Source organism: Pneumocystis carinii (assembly GCF_001477545.1).
Source record: "Pneumocystis carinii B80 chromosome Unknown supercont1.1, whole genome shotgun sequence".
NCBI classification, from domain to species: Eukaryota; Fungi; Ascomycota; class Pneumocystomycetes; order Pneumocystales; family Pneumocystaceae; genus Pneumocystis; species Pneumocystis carinii.
In genome coordinates, this window is record NW_017264713.1 from 1 (window position 1) to 19,910 (window position 19,910).

General features: G+C 33.1%; 4 protein-coding genes across 4 annotated transcripts; all 4 read right to left on the reverse strand.

Moving 5' to 3' along the window:
• Window positions 1–4,687: 4,687 nt before the first annotated feature.
• On the reverse strand, window positions 4,688–7,944 carry T552_00001 (hypothetical protein; the record flags this gene model as incomplete). Its single annotated transcript, XM_018368623.1, has 1 exon — window positions 4,688–7,944. The coding sequence occupies exon 1, from the start codon at window positions 7,931–7,933 to the stop codon at window positions 4,688–4,690; it is 3,246 nt and encodes a 1,081-aa protein (XP_018227472.1). The 5' UTR covers window positions 7,934–7,944.
• A 281-nt stretch (window positions 7,945–8,225) lies between these two features.
• Window positions 8,226–11,441, reverse strand: T552_00002 (hypothetical protein; the record flags this gene model as incomplete). Its single annotated transcript, XM_018368624.1, has 1 exon — window positions 8,226–11,441. The coding sequence occupies one exon, from the start codon at window positions 11,439–11,441 to the stop codon at window positions 8,226–8,228; it is 3,216 nt and encodes a 1,071-aa protein (XP_018227473.1).
• A 288-nt stretch (window positions 11,442–11,729) lies between these two features.
• On the reverse strand, window positions 11,730–15,028 carry T552_00003 (hypothetical protein; the record flags this gene model as incomplete). The annotated part of the gene is made up of 3 exons (XM_018368625.1): window positions 11,730–13,078; window positions 13,135–14,931; window positions 14,974–15,028. 3 exons carry the CDS (start codon window positions 15,026–15,028, stop codon window positions 11,730–11,732), a joined length of 3,201 nt encoding a protein of 1,066 aa, XP_018227474.1.
• Window positions 15,029–16,433: 1,405 nt separating this feature from the next.
• On the reverse strand, window positions 16,434–19,671 carry T552_00004 (hypothetical protein). Its single transcript, XM_018368626.1, has 8 exons — window positions 19,059–19,671; window positions 18,957–19,011; window positions 18,836–18,915; window positions 18,639–18,792; window positions 18,223–18,599; window positions 18,077–18,180; window positions 17,571–18,038; window positions 16,434–17,527 (listed from the first exon to the last, which is right to left on the reverse strand). The coding sequence occupies exons 1-8, from the start codon at window positions 19,623–19,625 to the stop codon at window positions 16,480–16,482; spliced, it is 2,853 nt and encodes a 950-aa protein (XP_018227475.1). The 5' UTR covers window positions 19,626–19,671; the 3' UTR covers window positions 16,434–16,479.
• Window positions 19,672–19,910: the final 239 nt, after the last annotated feature.

Genomic DNA, 19,910 nt, shown 5'->3' on the forward strand with positions numbered 1-19,910 from the left:
CCCTAACCCTAACCCTAACCCCCTAACCCTAACCCTAACGTACTAACCCCCCTAACCAGTAAACTTGGTGGCGTAATATTTAAATTCTAATCTTTCGTTCGCTTGTTTCAGTTTTCTCGTATCTTTTCATTCCAAAGTCACGTGACCTCAACCTCTGTCTACATCCGCTCTACATCACGTGATCTACTCTGCGTCACGTGACTTCTTGCTTACGTAATCAACTTTCATCACGTGACTTCCTCTTCATCACGTGACTTCGACTTCAGGTCACGTGACTTTGACCCCACCTTCATAACACTTCTTTTTGCGTTCACTACCCCTTCTACGTCACTTACTACGACTCGAACTCACCTACTACAACTCCTCCTTCGCTTACTCGACTTCTACTGGTCACGTGACTTTGACCCCACCTTCATAGCACTTCACTCTGCGTTAACCTACTACTAGCACTTTGTGAACAGACGTCCACCTACTACTACTTACACCCACCTTCTCTACTTACCTCACCTACCCGGAGCACTTTGTGAACAGACGTCCACCTACTACTAACACTTTGTGAATTGACGTTAACCCAGTACTTCTGCGCCCACCCAGTACTTCTGCGCCCACCTCTTTCTAGCACTTCCCCGACTAAGTACTCCCTCCGCTGACTGACCCACATTCTGCGTACACCTACCCGGAGCACTTTGTGAATTGACGTTAACCCTGTACTGCTTACATCACCTTTTCTACTTGCGTCCACCAAGTACTAGCACTTTGTGAATAGACGTTAACCTTTCCTACTTACGCCCACAAAGTACTTCCTACTTACGTTAACCCAGTACTTTGCTCTACTTCCTACTCCCGCTTATCGCCACGTGACTTCGTCTTATCTCCACGTGACCGTGTACTCCGTCACGTGACTTTCGACCCCCCCCTCTTATTCTTTTTTTCTACTCCCCCCTCTTTATTCTTTTTTTTTCTACTCCCCCCACTTCTTCCTAACCCTTTCTAACCACCACCAACCACCGCCCCACCCACCCTATTTCCTTCCCTCCTATTTATACTCCCACGCACCCCTGGACCCTGTACTCTGGACCCTGTACATTCCTCCCACGTACATTCCTCACTAGTCGCATTCCTCACATCCGCCGATCGATTCATTGGATGTTACCCCTTTTTAAAACAAATGATCTATTCAATTGACGTTTCTCCCTCTTAATAATTCATTCCTTTTTATTTTAAACAGAAGATGTATCTCTCATCCTACTCTCTCTCTTCTCACTCTACTCTCTTCTTTCTGAAAATAATTCAATACTTTTTATTTTAAACAGAAGAAGTATCTCTTATTCTAGTCTACTCTTTAAAAACTAACTCTACTCTCTACTCTCTTCTCACTCTACTCTCTTCTCTCTCTTCTCTCTCTTCTCTCTTCTTTTTAATTTTAATTTCACTTTTAATTTCACTTTTATTTTTAAAATCCTTTTAAATTTGATTTAATTGTAGTTTTAACAAAAATATTTATGAATTCTTATTTTTTTTAAGTCAATAAAAAATCAATTCTACTTCATTTGATTAATTGTTAAAAATATTTCTAAATTTTATTTTCAATTTCACTTTTAATTTCATGTTCATTTTTAAAATCCTTTTAAATTTCATTTAATTCTACTTCTAACAAAATTATTTCTGAATTCTTATCTCTTTTTAGCTGATAAAAAATCAATTCTATTTCATTTGATCAAGTGTGAACAAATTTTTTTACATTTCATTTTAATTTCACTTTCATTTTAAATTTCATTGAATTCTACTTTTAATAAAAAATTCTACTTCTAACAAAATTATCTCTAAATTCTCATCTCTTTTTAGTTGATAAAAAATCAATTCTACTTCACTTGATTAATTGTTAACAATTTTTTTAGATTTCATTTTTTATTTTTTTATTTTAATTTTTATTTTAATTTCATTTTAATTTTAAATTTCATCTAATTCTACTTTTAACAAAAATATTTTTAAATTCTCATCTTTTTTTAGTTGATAAAAAATCAATTCATTTTCATATAATCAACTGTCAACAAATTTTTTTATATTTTATTTTCATTTTCATTTTCATTTTCTAATTTTTAAATAAAAATCCTTTTAAATTTCATCTAATTCTACTTTTAACAAAAAGATTTCTAAATTCTTATCTTTTTTACTTAATGAAAAATCAATTCTACTTCATTTGATCAACTGTTAACAATTTTTTTACATTTCATTTTTAATTTCATTTTCAATTTCACTTTCATTTTTAAAATCCTTTTAAATTTCATTGAATTGTACTTCTAATAAAACCTACTCTAACCCTTCATTTCTCATCTTTACTAATGAAAAATCAATTCAATCTTATTTGATCTATTCAACAAATTTTTTTACATTTCATTTTTATTTTTGATTTTATTTTTTATTTTTAAAATCTCTTCAAATTTTTTTAAATTAAAGATATTTTCAAATAAACATCTTTTTTTAATAAAACCTAGTCTATGCTTTCATTTCTTATATTTATCAATGGAAATTCAATTCAACTTGTCCAATTTATTCAATTTTTTTAGATTTTATTTTTATTTTTATTTTCATTTTTAAATTTCATTTTAAAATCTTTTCTTTTTTTTTTTAAATTATTTTTAAATAAAAACATCTCTCAAATCAATCTCTTTAATTCAATTCAACCTTATTGAATAGCTTACTTTTATTAAATCACCACTAGCTTCGCCCTAACGACAGACTAATTTTTGCTAAACAGATGGATTCGTTTTTTTTCACGATAAGCAATCTCTAACTCTTTTTTTATCATAATCATAGACTCTTTTTGATAAACAATAGATTTCACTACTTTTTTTTCAATCATTTTACTGGTTTTTTACAACAAACTTGGATTTGACTATTTTTTTTTTAAAACAAGTAATAAATTTCACTAGTTTTTTTAAAATAATAAACAGATTTTATTTTTTTTTTAAATAAACAATAGATTTCACTAGTTTTTTTAAAACATGTAATAAATTTCACTAATTTTTTTGTAATTAGCGTAGAGTTAAATATTTTTTTTACAACAAACTTGGATTTGACTATTTTTTTTAAAGTAATCATAAAGTTTTCTCTTTTTTTTTAAATAATCATAAAGTTTATTACTTCTTTTATAATTATTCTAATCGTTTTTACAATAAACTTGGATTTCACTAGTTTTTTTCAATGATTTTAGAGTTTATTAATTTTTTTGAAATAATCAATAGATTTCCTAGTTTTTTACAACAAACTTGGATTTTAGTAATTTTTTTAAAACAAGTAATAAATTTCACTACTTCTTTTGTAATTAGCCTAGAGTTAATTAACTTTTTTACAATAAACTTGGATTTCACTATTTTTTTCCAATGATCTTAGAGTTTAGTGATTTTTTTTAAATAAACAATTGATTTCACTAGTTCTTTTGTAATTAGCGTAGAGTTTACTGATTTTTTTAAAATAAACAATAGATTCTACTAATTCTTTGGAATAATCATAAAGTTTACTTGTTTTTTTTACAACAAACTTGGATTTCACTAATTTTTTACAATGATCTTAGAGTTTAGTGATTTTTTTAAAATAAACAATAGATTCTACTAATTCTTTGGAGTAATCATAAAATTTACTTCTCTTTTTAAAATAAACAATAGATTTTAGTAATTTTTTTAAAACAAGTAATAAATTTCACTACTTCTTTTGTAATTAGCGTAAAGTTAATTAATTTTTTTACAACAAATTTGGATTTTACTAATTTTTTAAAACAAGTAATAAATTTCACTAGTTCTTTTGTAATAATTCTACTGGTTTTTTACAACAAACTTGGATTTTATTTTTTTTTTAAAGCAATCATAAAGTTTTCTCTCTTTTTTTTAAATAATCATAAAGTTTATTAGTTCTTTTACAATCATTCTAATCGTTTTTACAATAAACTTGGATTTTATTTTTTTTTAAGTAGTTATAAAGTTTCCTCTTCTTTTTAAAATAATAAAAGAATTGAATAAATCTTAGCACTTCTTTTTAAATGGACATTCAGTTGACTGATTTTACAATGGGATTCTAATGGTTTTAGAAGTCTGATGATCTGGCTAGTCACTTTAGGGTTAGGGTTAGGGCTACAACTTTTCATGATCATTCCATTTTCAATCGATCTAATGTTTCTCTTTACATGAACCATCAAGTTCACCCATTTCAAATCGTCTTTTAATGGGTTCAACATCACAGGTTTCTCTGGTTAGTGGGATTAGGGTTAGGGTTAGGGGTTAGTGTTTCATGATAGATCCATTTTACAATCATTTTAGACTTGATTAGTTGTTTATAATGAGATGAGATGGACTCGTTTTACGCTGGTTTTACGCTGGTTTTACGCTGGTTTTATACTTGACTCTTTTTTTTTAAAATAATGATAATCCCTACTAATTCTTTAAGATACGCAGAACTCTCTTTTTTTCACGATAATCCATTCATTCAAGTGCTTTTACAACAAACTTGGACTCGTTCTTATCATAAATTTTATTAGCTCTTCGATAAGCTTAATCTTTACCAAATAAAGCATAGTTTCGAACTAAGATGGTGTATTAAAATTAAAACTTCATTTCATTCATTTACATCTATATTATATATAAACAATGGATATATGCACATTTTCAATCTATTAACATTTTTTTCATTCATTTTACATCATCCCCATAACAATCACTCCCAACAATATTATTTTAATCATATCAGGAACTCTTATTTTCATCCCATCATTCGGTTTCACTTCTTCTTCTTCTCCCCCTTTCTGTGTCTCTCTGCTTGAATCGGTGGTACATTTGGTAGGCTTGCACTTGCGCATCGACGTCAAGGTCACTGTCGACGTCACTGTCGACGTGCTCGTTATCGTACTCGTATGCAATGACGTACTCGTCACCCATGTATCTGTCGTCTGTATCATTGTACACTCTTCTGTTACTTTTCCTCCACTTCCCGGTTTGGTTGTAGTAGTTGTTGTCGTAGTAGTTGTGGTAGTAGTCGTGGTAGTGGTCGTGGTAGTGGTCGTCGTAGTGGTTGAGATTTCTGTTATTTTCTCTGTATGATGAGGCGTAACTTTTAATGGAACCAGTTCACATAATGTGTCAATTTCTTTGCAAACATCTTCAACACTCGAACAATCCTTTCTAAAACCGCAATCTAGTTCTAAAGCTTTACATTCTTCTTTCAATTCCAAATACAGCTCCAATGCTATCGTCGTTGCATCAAATGCTTTTACTTCTGCTTCTGATACTCCTCCATCTACATATGCTCTTTTAACGAGTCCAAGTTTTGCATTATTCTTCGTTTGACCTGTTGTGCTTGGTGTTCCACTTGGTGTGCCTGATGTTCCATCTGGTGTGTCTGGCGTTCCATTTTGTGGCGGTGATGGTGGTGGTGGCACTGCTGGTGATGATGGCGACCCTGATGATGAGTCTGGTGACTCTCCTGGTGCTGGCTGTACCTGTGCTGGTACAGAACCATTGCTATCCTGTCCACTTGGTGTTGCGGCTTTTTTAGGCCTTGATAGCAATAAGCTAGCTTCCTTTGTAGAATCTTCTGCCGCCTTTTTGACCTTATCGTACTCAGCCTTCATCTTTGTCAACTCATCTTTCGCTTTATTCAGTCCGTCTTTTAAAGTAGGACATCTCTTTTTTAGTTTTTCAACTAATTCTTTGCAAACAGTTCCCAAAGCATTAGCTTCACAATTAGTAAGCAGAGTTTCGAATGTTTGATTCTTTTTCAACTCAGCGCAATCCTTTTCTAATGTTTTTTTACATTCCTTATCATCCTTTAAACTGCCTTTCAACAGATGACTCAGCTCATCCTTCGCTTTCAACTTTTCAAAAGTATCCCTGCATTTTTCATCGAGTTTTTCACAGTTTTGATCATTGTTATTTTCTTTCAATTGATCCGGACAATTCTTCACAAGTTGGTGACAATGTCGGCCCCATGTTGTGCAGAGTTCTTCAAGTGCTGTTTCATTTTTATTTGCTTTTTCAATTTCTTCTAGGATTTTTTCATTCTTGATATTGGCTCTTAAACTACTACATTCATCTTTTGTACGGGCTACCATATATTCACATGTTTCTTCTGGCAAAGCACATGAAAACCCAAATGGATTCCTCCTTTTCCTAAATAAAGCTTCACATTTCTCATGCAACACCTCCGTACAATTTTGCTCATTATATAATGCATGATCTTTTCTTTCTAAAAATACTTTTCTAAATCTCTCTGAAACTCTAATGTATTCACAGCGCCTTCTCAATGTTTCACACTTTTTAGAATTCAAATATGAATAAGTTTGAAGTTCATCACACTTCTCCTCCAACTCAAGACAATCCTTTTCAAATGGAAAATCTCTATGATCATCCAAAAGCACACCTAACTCTTTGGATTGAAGAAAAATATCATCTGAAAGAAGATAACATAGTTCTTTAGGGTAAAGACACTTTGGAAGGTATTTTTTATCAAGTTTTTTACAGTTTTCTACCACAATTTTTTTGCAATTCTCAGGATTGTTATAGTATCTTAAATAATCAGGATTCTCCTTCAACACCTCTCGAAAGTGTGTATTCAACATCCTATTTTGTCCCATTTTATAGCACGCTGCTCGTACATTTTGACATGCTTCATCAATCTTACTATCTTTACACGCCTTTTTTAAATAAAAACATTCCGAGACAAGTTCTGCACACTCTCCCTTCGTAAATAAGGTTGGCAGTTCTCTCCAGAATAAAAGATCTGATTTTTTATCTTTTTCAAATTTTGTAGACAAATCTTTCAGATGAAGATTTAATTTGAGATGTGTACATCTTTCTTCTACATTTAGTAATTTTTTGCATTTTTCTTGTTTATTTCCATCATCGCATAACTTTTCCAAATCATGATCCAAATGCTTAAAATCATTACATTTTCCTAACAGTTCAGTGCATTTCTTCCCCGCATCATCCTTCTCATTCACATTTTCGCTCAACAGTAGCAAGAGATCTTGCAGAAAATCATCACCAAACCTTCTTGGTAGATCCACTCCTGCTTTTCCAATAATAATTCCTTCTTTTTCAGCCTTTTTATACACATCTTCCAACCCAATACTTCTCAACAACGACGCCTTCGGCTTGACAGGACTAGAATCAGATTCCGGCGCTTTATATATAATAATATTTTTCTCACATTTCGTCTTATACTCCTCACACTTTGAACCATCACACGCTTCTCCGTAAAAATGACATTTCTCAAGTTTTTCATGACACTTTCCGTCTAATTCGCCATCTTTAAGCTCTTCTTTTAAAGGCCCACAAACAGTATCCAATTTTTTTTTCAGCTCTCCACACGTTCCACTCGGATCAAGGCAGAAAGACATCAGCTCGTCGCTTTCTCGGCTTAACACTGGGCAAACATCTCTCATCTTTCCTTTACATTTAGCTTCTTCTTTAGCATCCCCTCCGAGCGCCCTGAAAAGAAGCTCCTCTGCCACCTTTTTACGCTTCAATTCGTAACATCCTTCCCTCAATTTGACACACTTCTCCTTAAGACTATTTGGGCCTGCTTCCTCTAAAAGTATACATTTTTCTTCATGTTTTTTACAATCTTCATCTTCTACGTCATCTTCCAATGCTTCTTCAAGTTCTTTTTTAAAAGCTTCCAATTTTTTTTTAACTTCGTCTTTCAGTTCTTGGCATTTTTTCTCTTGTTTTGTTTTATCACCACCACCACAAAGTTCTTTAACTTTATCATTCACTTTGAATTGACCATCTATTTCCTTCAAGTCTTGACAATATTTCTCGAGTTCTCCTTTGCAATCCTTCTCATATTTGTCCTTCACAATGAAAGCCAAAAGGTGTTTCTCATCAATGTCATCCGCTGCTCCCCCTGCTCCTTGTGCTTGCCTCTTAACCGGCCGTGCCATTGCCACCTCTTTTTAGGGAGTTTAGTGGGTAGTTTCTAAATTGAATATGGGTAGAGTGAAAAGTTGTTTTGAAACGATTTTTTACAACTTAGAGTTGTTCTTATCATTAATCATAAATTTTAGCTCTTCGATAAGCTTAAACTTTACCAAATAAAGCTAAGTTATTAATTAAAATATCGGACTAAAATTATTAAAACTTTATTTTTCAATTCATTCATTCATTTACATTTCTATTATATATAAACAATGGATATATGCACATTTTCATTCTATTAACATTTTTTTCATTCATTTACATCATCCCCATAACAATCACTCCCAACAACATTATTTTAATCATATCAGGAACTCTTATTTTCACCCCATCATTTGGTTTTACTTCTTCTTCTTCTTCTTTCTGTGTCTCTTTGGTTGAATCGGTGGTACATTTGGTAGGCTTGCACTTGCGCATCGACGTCAACGTCACTGTCGACGTCACCGTTGACGTACTCGTTGTCGTACTCGTATGCAATGACGTACGTGTTACCCATGTATCTGTCGTCTGTATCATTGTACACTCTTCTGTTACTTTTCCTCCACCTACTGTCTTGGTTTCTGTAACAGTTTTCGTACCGGTCTTCTCATCAGCCTTGTCATCAGTCTTTGTTTCAGTCTTTGTTTCCGTCTTCGTTTCTGTCTTCGTTTCTGTTATTGTCTCTGTATGATGAGGCGCAACTTTTAATGCTTCCAGTTTACATAACTCTTCTATTTCTTTACAAGCTTGTTTAGTATCTGGACAATCCTCTTTAAAACCGCAATCTAGTTGTAAAGCGCTGCATTCCTCTTTCAATTCCAAATACAATTCCAATGCTATTGTCGTTGCATCAAATGCTTTTACCTCTGCTTCTGATACACCTTCATCTACATACGCTCTTTTAACGAGTCCAAGTTTTGCATTATTCGTCGTTCCACCTGCTGTGTCTGTCGTTCCATCTGGTGCACCTGGCGTTCCATTTTGTGATGGTGGTGATGATGGCGACCCTGGTGCTGATGGTGGCCCTGCTGGTGCTGGCTGTACCTGTGCTGGTACAGAATCACTGCCATTCTGTCCACTTGGTGTTACGGCTTGTTTAGACCTTGATAGCAATAAGCTAGCTTTATTTCTGGATTCTTCTGCTGCCTTTTTGAGCGCATCATATTCTTCTTTCTTGACCTTCAACTCTTTTTTCGCTTCCTCTAGATCGGTTTTTAAAGCAGGACATCTCTTCTGTACTTTTTCAACTAATTTTGTGCAAACATTTTCCAAGGAATCTTTACAATCACTAAGCAGAATTTTGAATGTATCATTCTTTTGCAACTCAGTGCAATTCTTTCCTAATGTTTCTGTACATTTTTTTTTATCATTTAAACTTCCTTTCAACAGATGAGTTAGCTCCTCCTTCAATTTCAACTTTTTAAAGGTATCTCTGCATTTTTCTTCGAGTTTGTCACAGTTATGATCTTCGTTATCACTTTCTTTTTTCAACTTATCTGGACAATTCTCCATAAGTTGGTGACAATGTCGGCCCCATGTTGTGCAGAGTTCTTCGAGTGCTGTTTCATTTGCTTTTTTCTTTCCAATTTCTTCTACAATTTTTTCATCCTCCATGTTGCCACTTAAATAAAAACATTCATCTTTTGTACGGTATACCATATATTCACATGTTTCTCCTGGCAAAGCACATGAAACACTAAATGAATTCTTTCTCCTCCTATATAAAGTATTACATTTTTCTTGCAACACCTCCGTACAGTTTTGCTCATTATATAATGCATGATCTTTTCTTTTTAAAAATACTTTTCTAAATTCCTCTGAAACTCTAAGGTATTCACAGCGCCTTCTCAATGTTATACACTTTTCCGAATTCGAATGTGAATAAGTTTCAAGTTCATCACACTTCTCCTTCAATTCAACACAATGCTTTTCTAATGGAAAATCCCTTTGATCATCCAAAAGCGCTCCCAACTCTTTGGATTGAAGGAAAATATCATCTGAAAGCATATAACATAGTTCTTTAGGATAAAGACACTTTGGAAGGTATCTCTTATCTTTATTTTCAAGTTTTTTACAGTCTTTTACCACAGATTTTTGGCATTCCTCAGGATGGTTATAATATCTTTTATGACCAGACTCCCCCTTCGATTCCTTTCGAAACAACGTACTCAACATCCTATCTTTTCCCACTTTATAGCACGCTGCTCGTGCATTTTGACATGCTTCATCAATCTCCTTATCTTTACACGCCTTTTTTAAATAAAAACATTCCGACTCAAGTTCTGCACACTCTCCCTTTGTAAATAAGGTTGGCAGTTCTCTCCAGAATAAAAGTGTTGATTTTTTAGTTTTTTCATATTCTGTAGACAAATCTTTCAGATAAAGATTTAATTTGAGATTTGTACATCTTTCTTCTACATTTAGTAATTCTTTGCATTTCTTTTGATTATTTTGTTTATCATCACATAACTTTTCCAAATCATCATCCAAATGCTTAGAAGCATCACATTTTCCTAACGCTTTAGTGCATTTACTTGTTGCATCCGTCTTATCCTCATCTTGGCTCAACACTAGCAAGAGATCTTTCAGAAAATCATCACCAAACCTTCTTGGTAGATCCACTCCTACTTTTCCAATAAGAATTCCTTCTTTTTCAGCTCTTTTATAAACATCATCCAACCCAATACTTCTCAACAACGACGCCCTCGGCTTGACCGGACTAAAATCAGATTCTGGCGCTTTATATATGACTCCATTTTTCTCGCATTGCTCCTTATCATCCTTACATTTCGCACCAGTACACGCTTCTCCGTAAAAATGACATTTCTCAAGTCTTTCATGACATTTTTCCTTTAATTCGCCATCTTTAAGCTTTTCTTTTAAAGGCCCACAAACAGTATCCAATTTTGTTTTCAGCTCTCCACACGTTCCACTCGGATCAAGGCAAAAAGACATCAACTCGTCGCTTTCTCGGCTTAACACTGGGCAAACCTTTTTCATCTCTGCTTGACATTTATCTTCTTCTTTAGCTTCCTTTCCGAGCGCCCTGAAAAGGAGCTCCTCTGCCACCTTTTGACGCTTCAATTTGTAACATTTCTCTCTCAAACTGGGACAGCCATTCTTAATATCATCACTATAACCCGTCTCTTCTAAAAGTATACATTTTTCTTCATGTTTTTTACAAACTTCTTCATCTTTTATGCCATTTTTCAATGCTTCTTGAAGTTCATCTTTAAAATCGTCCAATTCTATTTCAATTTTATCATTCAGGTCTTTGCATTTTTCGTCTCGTTTTGCTTCACAAATTTCTTTAACTTTTTTATTCACATCGGAGCCACCATCTATTTCCTTCAACTCTTTACAATATTTCTCGAGTTCTTCTTTGCATTTATCCTCTTTATCATATTTCTCCTTCAGAATGAAAGCCAAAAGGTGTTCCTCCTTAATCTCATCTTGTTTTTGTGCTGCTGCTTGCCTCTTAACCGGCCGTGCCATTGCCGCTCCTTTGTAGGGAGTTTAAACTACTGTTTCTAAGTTGGATGTAGGCAGGTGAGTGAAAAGTTATTTTGAAATGATTTTTTACGACAAACTTGGACTCGTTCTTATCATAAACTTTAGTTCTTCGATAAGCTTAAACTTTACCAAATAAAGCTAAGTTATTAATTAAAATATCGGACTAAAATAATTAAAAGTTCTTCTTTCATTTCATTCATTTACATTTCTATTATATATAAACAATGGATATATGCACATTTTCATTCTATTAACATTTTTTTCATTCATTTACATCATCCCCATAACAATCACTCCCAACAATATTATTTTAATCATATCAGGAACTCTTATTTTCATCCCATCATTCGGTTTTACTTCTTCTTCTTCTTTTCCTCCTTCTTCTGTCTCTTTGGTTGAATCAGTGGTACATTTGGTAGGCTTGCACTTGCGCATCGACGTCAACGTCACTGTAGACGTCACAGTAGGCGTACTTGTCACGGTGCTCGTATGCAATGACGTACTCGTCACCCATATATCTGTCGTCCGCACTAATGTACACTGTTCTGCAACTTTTCCTCCACCTACTGACTCGGCTATCGTAATAGTCTTCGTACCGGTCTTCCCATCAGCCTTGTCAATGGTCTTTGTTTCCGTCATCGTAACTGTCATGGTTTCTTTTATTATCGTCTCTGTATGATAAGGCGTAACTTCTAATGGTTTTATTCCTTTGCATAACGTGTCTATTTCTTTACAAGCTGGTTTAGATTCCTCACAATCCTCTTTAAAACCGCAATCTAGTTCTAAAGCATTGCATTCCTCTTTCAATTCCAAATACAACTCCATTGCTATTGCCGTGTCATCAAATGCTTTTACTTCTGCTTCTGATACTCCTCCAGCTACATACGCTCTTTTAACAAGTCCAAGTTTTGTATTCCCTTTCGTTCCATCTGCTGCGTTTGGCGTTCCACTTGATGTAGAAGATGATCCTGCTGCTGGTGCTTCTGGTGCTGCTGGCGGTGCTAGTGGTGGCTGTGCTGGTACAGAACCACTGCTATTCTGCGCACTTGGCGTTACAGTTTGTCGAGGTATCGATAGCAATAAGTTAGCTTTCTTCCTAGATTCTTTTGCCACCTGTTTGGCCTTTTCGTATTCAGTCTTCATCTTTGTCAACTCATCTTTCGCTTTCTTCAGATCGGTTTCTAAAGTAGGACATCTTTTTTTTAGTTTTTCAACTAATTTTTCGCAAAGTTCTTCGAAAGTTTTATCTTCACATTTATTAAGCAGAGTTCCGAATCTTTCATTCTTTTTCAACTCAGCGCAACGCTCTCCTAATGCTACTTTACATTCATCTTTCTTGTTTAAACTGCCTTTCAACTCATGAGTCAGCCCATCCTCCAATCGTTTTTTCTTCCAGAATGGCTCGCAGTTCTCTTTCAGTTGTAAACAGACTCCTTTCCCATCAGCGCTACTGGAATCATTTTTTAATGTCTCTGGACAATTCTCCATAAGTTGATCACAATATGGATTCCATAGCACGCAGGTTTCTTCAACCAATGTTTCATTTGAATCTTTAGTTTTATTCACAATTTCATGTTTTTCCACGTTATTTTTAAAAATATTACAATGATTCTTAGCTTCTGAAACCATAAATTTACATGTTTCTTTTGGTAAAGCGCATGAAACATGATATAACCCCCCCCCCCCCCCCCCATCACTTTAGGTAATTTATCACATTTATCCATCAAGGCTTTCATGCATTTTTCATTATCCGCTAATGCATCACTTTTTTCTTTCAAAAACGCATATTTCAGTTCTCTTGTAACTTTAAAATATTCACATCGCTCTTTCAATGTAACGCATTTCCCATTATTTAAACCTAAATCTTTCAAAATACCATCACAATCCTCTTTCAATTTAATGCAGTCCTTTTCATTAGGAGAATCCCGTACTGTATTCAAAACTTGTTCTAGATCTTTCAATTGAGACGAAATAATTTCTTCAAATCTAAGACATATCTCCTTTGGCCGAAGGCATCTCATAAAAATCTCAACATTATTATTTTTAAGTGTAGCGCACTTTTCCAATACTATTCTTTGGCATTTGTTAAACTTTTCATCATTCGATTCTAATTTATTAAGGTTGTACAACTCACTTCCAATTAATTTAATGAATAGTTGATCTTCTTTCTTTTTATGACATGCCTTTTGTAGATTTTGGCATTCGATAAGAATTTTAGGTTCGCATGATCTTTTAATATACGTACATTTCGAGATAACCTCTAAACATTCATTCTCGGTAAATGATGTCGAAAGCTCATCATAAGACAATGATTCCGATTCTTTATTTTCAAATTTTGTAGAAGTTCCATCTATATAAAGTCTTATTCTAAGCTTTATACACCTATCCGTCGTTTTTGATATATCTTTACATTTTTCTTTTTTGTTACTATTTTCACATAATTCCATAAATTTAGAACTTATAGTTTTAAGATAAGTACACCTAGTATTTAGTACGTTATTGCATTTTTCTTCCATCTCATCAGGGTCAGTATTCCGAGAGAAAAAGGCTAACATGTCATCCAACGTTTTTTCTAAAGCTCCAAGAATTAGTCCTCTATTTCTTCCTTCTTTATAAAGATTTTCCAGATCAATCATCTCTAACAATGTCATTTCCGGCTCAATCGGATTAAAATCTTTAACTGGAGGCCTATATGTAATATTCTTTCCCTCGCATAGTTTCTTCAATTTCTCGTTTTTCTCTTCACATCTTTCTTTGAGAAGAGGATATATTCCGAGTTTTTCATGACATACTTCTTCTTTTTTATCATTATCAATGAAATCTTTTAAAGAATTGCAAAACTCATCAATACTTTTATTGAAATTTTCAAGTGAAGTATCTTCAAGGCATAATAAAGCTAGATCATCACTCTGTTTAATCAATGTTGGACAAATTTCCTGCTTTTTTTCCGCGAAATCTTTAGATTCAATATTACTAATAGGAAAAGCTCTAAGAATGACTTCATTTCTCATCTCTGTATCCCTGAAAAAATAACAGGAATATCTAAGGAGACTGCAGAAACTTAAAACAAATTCCTCTTTTGTAGTTTCATAAAACATACATGTTTGATAATATTGATCGCATTCTTTATAAGAGATGCTTTGACTCGCATAACTAGTGACTAAATCAAAAAATTCATTTACTCTTTTTTCAACCTTTGCTTTTGTTTCTCTGCATTTTTTATCTATATTATTACAAATTTCTTTAACTTTAGTATGAACTTTATTTAATTCTGAATCTATCCCTTTCAATTCTTCACAATATTCCCCAAGCTTTGATTTGCATTTCTCTTCATCTTTTTCATAATCTTCTTGCAAAATATAAGCAACAATATCATCATCCTCAACAACAAAATCCTTAAACGGCGTAAATTTTGCACTTACTTGAGAATTTCTGGCTTTCAAATGCGTACTTTGATTGCCATAAGTAGGAACTATAAATAGTTAAAAATAAAAATAATCTAAAATATAATTACCAATTAAAATCAATATTCCTAGAACTATAATTTTATTAATTATGGAAAAGAACATCTTGTATTATTTCTGGATCCCAATATATAGCATAAATATTAACAATATGCTTCTAAATTGGGTCCTTTATTAAGCTTGATAGTTATTTCATGAATAGGTTTTATTTAGACGGGATAAATTTCACGATTTCTATAAACCCTAGAAAATAGGAAAAACTATTAAAAATAAAAACCATTACAAATATTGATTATAAATTTAAATGATCTTTCTTACTTTTTTTCTATATTTCTTCTCATCCAATTCAATTGTTTTTTATAAAATAATATGTAAATTACATTTTATTTGCCGACTTTTAACATTTATTTCGATTGATTCCCCGTTTTTACTACTTTTAATACTATATTATTATTCTTAAATCCAGTGTCTTCCTTATTTTTAACTTTGCTTCATTCAAATAACTAATTCTTATACTTTTTTCTTTAATCAATACATTGTTTTCAATATTGATTTATAATCAACACTTTTTTTGATCTTCATTTTTAATCAAAGAATACTCGATTAATGATGTTTGACATGTACTTTTAGTTTAATTGAACACATTCTCTTCTCTATTTTTTCTTATATTACTTTAATTTTCCAGAAAAGCTTATTTTTTCTGACTGCTTTCTAAAGCTTAGATTAATAAAAGATCCAAAATACCATCAGAAAATCCCTGATAATTTTCTACATCTCTTCTATGTTTAAAATATTAATAAAGGGTTATCAGATTCTTTTATTCCTTTATTCTATGTTGTTATTTCTCCATCTGATGCAATACCATTAGATAAGATTCCTTGATAAAGAATTGTCTTCAATTCTGCTCTTTCAAGATAAATAATTGCCATATAACTAGAACTTTATAAATAAAGTTCATATTTAGTTAAAATATACCCAAAAGGCCCTGATCCAATGATCATCACCTTTTTTATCAGAAAAAAACCTCTATAAAATATACTAATAAATATAATACATTTGAGCGCATTCTTTAAAAATAGTTCAAGAAAATAGGATAGGCTAACTGATTAAACACTTTTTTAAGCAATTCTAACTTTATATTTTTAATGTTAAGATATAATATCAAAGTTGGAGCAAGAAAGCATAAGGTGGATGATAGGTGAAGTAATATATACATAAATATATTAGAAAAATATATACATAAATATATTAGAAAAATATATACATAAATATATTAGAAAAATATATACATAAATATATTAGAAAAATATATACATAAATATATTAGAAAAATATATACATAAATAGAATTAAAATTAATTATTAAAATATGAAGAGTATGTTGTTCATGCATATCAAAATCACTAGTATCACTAATATTGAATGAATTAAGAGTTTTTTTCAACATAGCAGCCTTTTCGATTTCTTAAGATATATTTAGATTAGACTCCTCATTAAGAGCTTCAATTATAGAAAGTCTATCACTGAGATGTCCGTTTTCTTAAAAATCCTATAGGTTAAAAAGAGTAACCCAAAAATAAGAAAAAGAATAACAATAATATCATTTGAAGTAACAAATGCCTTTTTTCGAAGAATGAAAGATGAGAAGCACCTGATCCAGTAGAAGTGCCCTTAGTAGGAGACGGCCGTGTAGAAGTTTTTGTAGTAGATGAAGTTTTAGTAGATGAAGCTTTTCGAGTGGTTGATATTTTAGTTTTGCTCGATGAAGTCGTAGATGTAGATGAAGTTATTGATGTTGGTTTTTGTTCCGGTTGTGGTTTTGGTGGAGGTGCAGGTGGCTCTGGTTGTGGTTTTGGTGGAGGTGCAGGTGGCTCTGGTTGTGGTTTTGGTGGAGGTGCAGGTGGCTCTGGTTGTGGTGGTTTTGGTGGTTGTGGTTGTGGTTCTGGTCGCGGTTGTGGTTGTGGTTCCGGCCGAGATGGTGGTGGCGGCGGCGGTGGAGGTGGTGCAGGTGTAGGTGCAGGTGGCGGTGGTGTAGGTGCAGGTGGCGGTGGTGGCGGTAGTGGTGGTGGTTCTGATGAAGATGTAGAAGTTAGATTTGATGAAAGCGAAGTATCTGGATCTTGCTGAGAGCTAGGATCTGATGGAGGGTTAGGATATGGTTTTGATGGAGGCCGAGGATCTAATGGAGGTTGAGGCGGAGGTTCTGATGGAGGTTGAGGCCCAGGTTTTGATGGAGGTTGATACCCAGGTTCTGATGAAGGCGGAGACTCAGAATCTGATGAAGGCGGAGACCCAGGATCTGATGAAGGTTGAGGCTCAAGATCTGATGAAGGCAGAGGCTTAACATCTGGTTGAGGTTGAGGGTCAGCATTTGAATCTGGCTGAAGGTTAGCATCCGGATCTGGTGGAGGCGTAGCATCTGGATCTGGCGGAGGCGTAGTAGTTGGTTGTTTATGCGTAAAAGGATATGAAAGAACTGGTACTTTATTTGAATCAATAGACTCTCCGAAAAAATGAAGTTGCCAATTAAAAATATAACCTTGTTCATCCCACATATTTTTATCTCTAACATCGATAGTCCATTTACCTACAATGCCTTCTCCCCTAAAAATCATTAGTTATTATTTCATAAAATGAAACAAAATACCAATGCTTTACAGTCGTAAAAATCCAACGAAAAGTGCCACTTTTATTATCACGAAAACGTACACGTGTTAATTTTGAAGTAACTCCAGATGGACTGGTAATTTTAAACTCCAGAGAACCTCTTATTCGGTGTTTATAATAAAATGAAACACCAACATATTCCAAACTTTTAAAGTTATAATGCTTAGGATATCCACGATGAATATAAAAACTGCTCGTGATACGTCTACTGGGTTCAGGAAATTTCATATTAACATGTATTAGTTGAGTTGAAAACATTGTCTGAGCATTTAATGTTTTAAATGTTTTTGCTTTTTCGACCATTCTATATGCATCTAGTTTTCCATAACCGAAAAAATTATTATAATAACGTCCAGAATGAAGTTTATCCCATTCATACTCCTTCATATTAAATGGAACAGCTGTTTCCACAATCAAAGCTTGAACATCACGCCATGTAAGATTAGGACTAATCTTTTAGTTAAATAATTTTAATGATATTCTTACTTCACTGAAAGAACAAGAGCAATAATACCCGCAGCAATCGCTGTAGAAGCAGAAGTTCCAGAATGTTCAGTAGTGCAATTTGTCGTACCAACATCCGTAGTATACTAAAACGATCAATTTATTATAAAAAAAAAAGAAAAGATTACAATATATCCTTTTTCTCCGCCAGAATATGTAGAAGCCAAAATGCAAGGACATGACTCTGAAAAATAAAGATTTTTATCTTCTGAATCTATAGAAGCGATAGTAACAGTATATGGACTATTTGCATATCCATCGTAATTACAATCATCAAAATGCCCACCATTTCCTGATCCGAAAACATATATAGACCCAAGACCGTTCCTTCCTTCTTTTATCCCTTTAATAATTGCAGAATAAGTAGTAGGAAACATTGGCATAGCTACATCTCCATTATCAGAAGGTCCCCAGCTACAAGAATAAATATGATTAACATCCGGTTTATAACTAACAGCATCTTTCTCAAGAATAAACGCATGAGAAGAAGACAAAAATCGTATTCCTTAACAATATTAGATTGGTCCCAATCAAGGAAAAATACCTGAAATATTAGATTCATATGCAACACCAAGCCCACACAGAGTATTCCTGGCAGCCGCCACTTCTCCTGCACATTTAGTAGCATGACTTTCATCAGGCTTCTCAGGTTTTGGGTTGAAATCTTTAGAATCAAAATCATATGAAGCGTTAGCATTCTGAAAAAAGTTAAAATAGTGATTTTATAATAGTTTTTCAAACATAATTTGGTGCCAAATCCTGGTTAGTATAATCTAGACCATCATCTGCAATGGCAACTGTTACATTTTTTCCCGTTATTCCTATAATCATTAAAAGGCAACCAACAACACAAATATCAAACCTTGTAACCATACACCTGTAACATTTATATCTACACCAGGGTCTTTCGTATTGAACTAATTAAAAAATCAGATTTTAAAGAAAAAAAAAGAATAAGCTATACCAAATACCATTGTTTATCAAAACAAGGATCACTTATATTTAATTGTTTTTTAATTTCCTCTAACTTCTGTGTTAGATTTTCCGCCCGGTTTTCTGCCTGATTTTCCGTCGGTTTTTCTGCCTGATCTCCCATCGGATCTTTTACAACATTATTGACAACTTCATCATTATAAAGATCTTGGTTATCAAAATATATATCGTCTCTTATCAGAGCCCTGTTTTCTCGCTTGACCAATTTTTGTTTCTCATAATAAAAAAGCTTGTCACTATTAAACCCATTTATTGCATTTCTTCCTTTTTCTAAACTGAAATAATTCTCAATTTTTTCTTTAATTTCGTCTTCTAAAACACTCTTTTCTATAAAAAATATATGGTGGTTATCCAGATATTCTACTTTCATATGATATTTGAATCCTATCGCCCGCGAAAACTCTTCAATATCAACATCTTCTGAGAAATGAAAATGATAATAATCATTATTCTCAAAGTCTACTGGCACCGTTTCACATCTTACTCTAACTAAATATATCCAGTATAAAGTAAGAGTAAGGAGTATCTTGAGGATCATGACGAAAAGTTAAGAAAAAACTATTTATCTTAACTTTTTAATTAGAAATTCTTAACTTTTTAGTTAGAAATTCTTAAATTTTTTAAAGTTTAGCATTAAAAATATTGAACTTATTTAAACCTAACCCTATCTTCAACAAGACCCTCTAATCTGTCCCCTTGTTTTTACTAATAAATGATCAATTTATTTTCATATAATCTATTATCTTTAATAAAACCCTATCTAGTTTTTTCTCTCTTTTTTATTAATAAAAATCAATTCGTCTCCATTAACCCTGTTATTTTT